Genomic DNA, 2,500 nt, shown 5'->3' with positions numbered 1-2,500 from the left:
TAATGCACCAATTAGAAGAGGAACATACAATGTCTCATCTACTGAAATGGATGGAGGAGACTCCTTTGATTATTGCCAAGATGAGGATGATGACATTTTCCAAAAAGAAACCAACATCAGAGAAAAATTTGGCGGCCCTCTACATTCTGAGAAAGAGGAAAGAAGAGGTACATGTGCTATCAGTGCTTCTTCAGGTGTTGGTGACAGACGTGGTACATATGCTGTCAGTGGTCCTACAGATGTTGGGGACAGACGCGGTACATATGCTATCACTGGTCCTTCTGAAGTTGGAAACAGACGAGGTACATATGCTATCAGTGGTCCTACAGATGTAGAGGACAGACGTGGTACATATGCTATAAGTGGACCTTCTGAAGTTAGAGACAGACGTGGTACATATGCTATCAGTGGTCCACCGGATGAAAATGACAGACGAGGTACATTTACTGTCAGCGGTCTTTCAGATGATAGTGATAGACTAGGTACTTATAACCTAGGTAAAGGCCCATGCCCTTCAGAAGACTATGTAGGGCCAATTTTCTCAAATAGAGTGAAAAAGGAGATTTTAGTTTTTGGTCAGGATTCTCTCAAAGCTAAGCCTATGGGACCTATTCCAGATTTAAGTGAGTTTGATGATCTGCCATTTACTAATGAACTCCCTGCCTCTGAAGTTGCTGTCAACGATTGTACATTTCAGCTTGATTCTGTTGAATCTTCTAGAGAAGTGTCTGAAATTTCTGGAAGAAATTTGGATAAACCAGTTAACAGTTATGAAGAAAAGAATGCTTCGCATGAGGAAATGCCATTGCCAGTCATTAGTGTAGCAAGTAACAGTGTGGTTGCACAGCCTCAGACAGCTAGAGAAAATTATATTCCACGAGGAAAACAAATACCAAGGACACCCAATGAGAATGACTCCAGGGAAAGGAGTGCCTCTCTGGTAAACAGTACTGGAAGTGTAACTGAAACTACATTTGAACATTCTAGTATTGGAAGTGATCCCAATTTCTCTGTTCAGATATTTGTCGCAACTCCAAAGAGGCACCAGAATGCTAAGCTGATTTTAGAGAAAAAAGGTGATGATGCAGTATTGATTGAGATCCCCAAAGATGATAGTGATGTGACTAGAAACAAAATCCAAAACAATTATGAAACTAATTCAGATATGAAAGTAACACATAAAGTAAAGCAAAGCCCTAAGCAGCTGCAGCCAAAATTAGTGGAGGAAAGTCCTAGGATAAATTTGGATGCAAATAATACTTCCAAAAAATATTCAGCTACCAGCAATGTTGATCTTCAGGATAAGACATTGGAAGATAAGTTACCAAACCATCCTGCAGATTCTCTTTTCTTGAAGGAAACCAATATCTCAGACTTTGATGATTCTTTGGAGATTTTCCCCTCAAAGACTGGAAAAATAACCATGAAGAGCAAGAATTCCATTGCAAGTAACAATGGAGGAGCAAGTAGAGTTGCAGAGAGTGAATTAGCAAAAATAAATACTTCTATTATGGATACTGATAGGACTAAGATGGGTGATACTGAGAATGAGACTGAAAGTCATGTTAGTAGTAAGGAAGAGATGCAAAATAAGTATACACCTCATAGAAATTTCAGTGAGATATTAGAAGATGACATAATGCATAATCCTGCAGGGGAAAGGAAGCACATTAGAGGTAAGAGGAAGGAGAAAACCACAGAGATGTCGGAGGACCCTGCTGTTGCAGCCCACACGCAGAAAAAGAACAAAGTCAGACCAAGGGAGATGAAACTCAAGAAAAGCAAACCTGAGTCTGAAAACAATGCTGAGAAAGAAACAGATATTACAGAAAAGGAAAGCAAAATGCTTCTGGAAAGGAAAGTCGATTTGAAACCTAAAAGCACCAAACGCAAGCAAGAAACACAAGAAAGATCTGCCAAATCTTGTGAAGAAAACAGACTTCTTGATGCTGACCATAATTCAATAATTGATACAGAACATAATGATAGCAACCAGATTTTCTTACATCCAGTGAAGGTAAATAGGCAAGGGCAGAAGGATTCTCAAGATGACAGCCAAAAGAAAGCAGAAGACACTAAGTCCATAAAAGAACCTGTTGAACTTAAAGAAAATAAAACTAAGCAAAGAAAACCAGTTGAAGATAAAGCAGTTAAGAGAAGGGGTAGGAGAAAGGAAAATGTAATAAGTGTAGATTGTGGTAACAAAATCGAAACAGCTATACCAAAATCTGAAAAAAGTGAAAAACAAGATTCTGTTGAGCCAGTTACAGAAAAGGTAATGAACAGCAAAAGTGATGAGTTATCGCCAATCAAAGCATTGCCCAGACGAGGCAGGATAAAGAAAGCTGTACCAGAGGAAATATTCCAGCAGATAACAAAGGATGAAGAGAATGTAAAACCAGCAGAATTACCTCCCAGTGAAGAATTGCCAGAATCACCAGCTAAAAGAAAGCGAGGAAGGCCTTCAAGAAGAGCAGCGAAAGATCCTCTGCCCAAGGAA

At 39.3% G+C, this 2,500-nt stretch overlaps 1 protein-coding gene across 1 annotated transcript in view; it reads left to right on the top strand.

Moving 5' to 3' along the window:
* Nucleotides 1-2,500, top strand: part of LOC113826904 (calponin homology domain-containing protein DDB_G0272472) — a 14,614-nt gene that overhangs the window by 10,785 nt on the left and 1,329 nt on the right. Inside the window, exon 4 of the mRNA XM_027379805.2 lies at nt 1-2,500. This exon is cut by the window's left edge and continues 772 nt beyond it; it is cut by the window's right edge and continues 1,329 nt beyond it. Within this exon, the coding sequence (XP_027235606.2) occupies nt 1-2,500 (2,500 nt within the window).

This window comes from Penaeus vannamei, chromosome 18, assembly GCF_042767895.1.
Source record: "Penaeus vannamei isolate JL-2024 chromosome 18, ASM4276789v1, whole genome shotgun sequence".
NCBI classification, from domain to species: Eukaryota; Metazoa; Arthropoda; class Malacostraca; order Decapoda; family Penaeidae; genus Penaeus; species Penaeus vannamei.
Note: the sequence above shows the minus strand (reverse complement) of the source record. Positions and strands in the feature narration are given on the sequence as shown.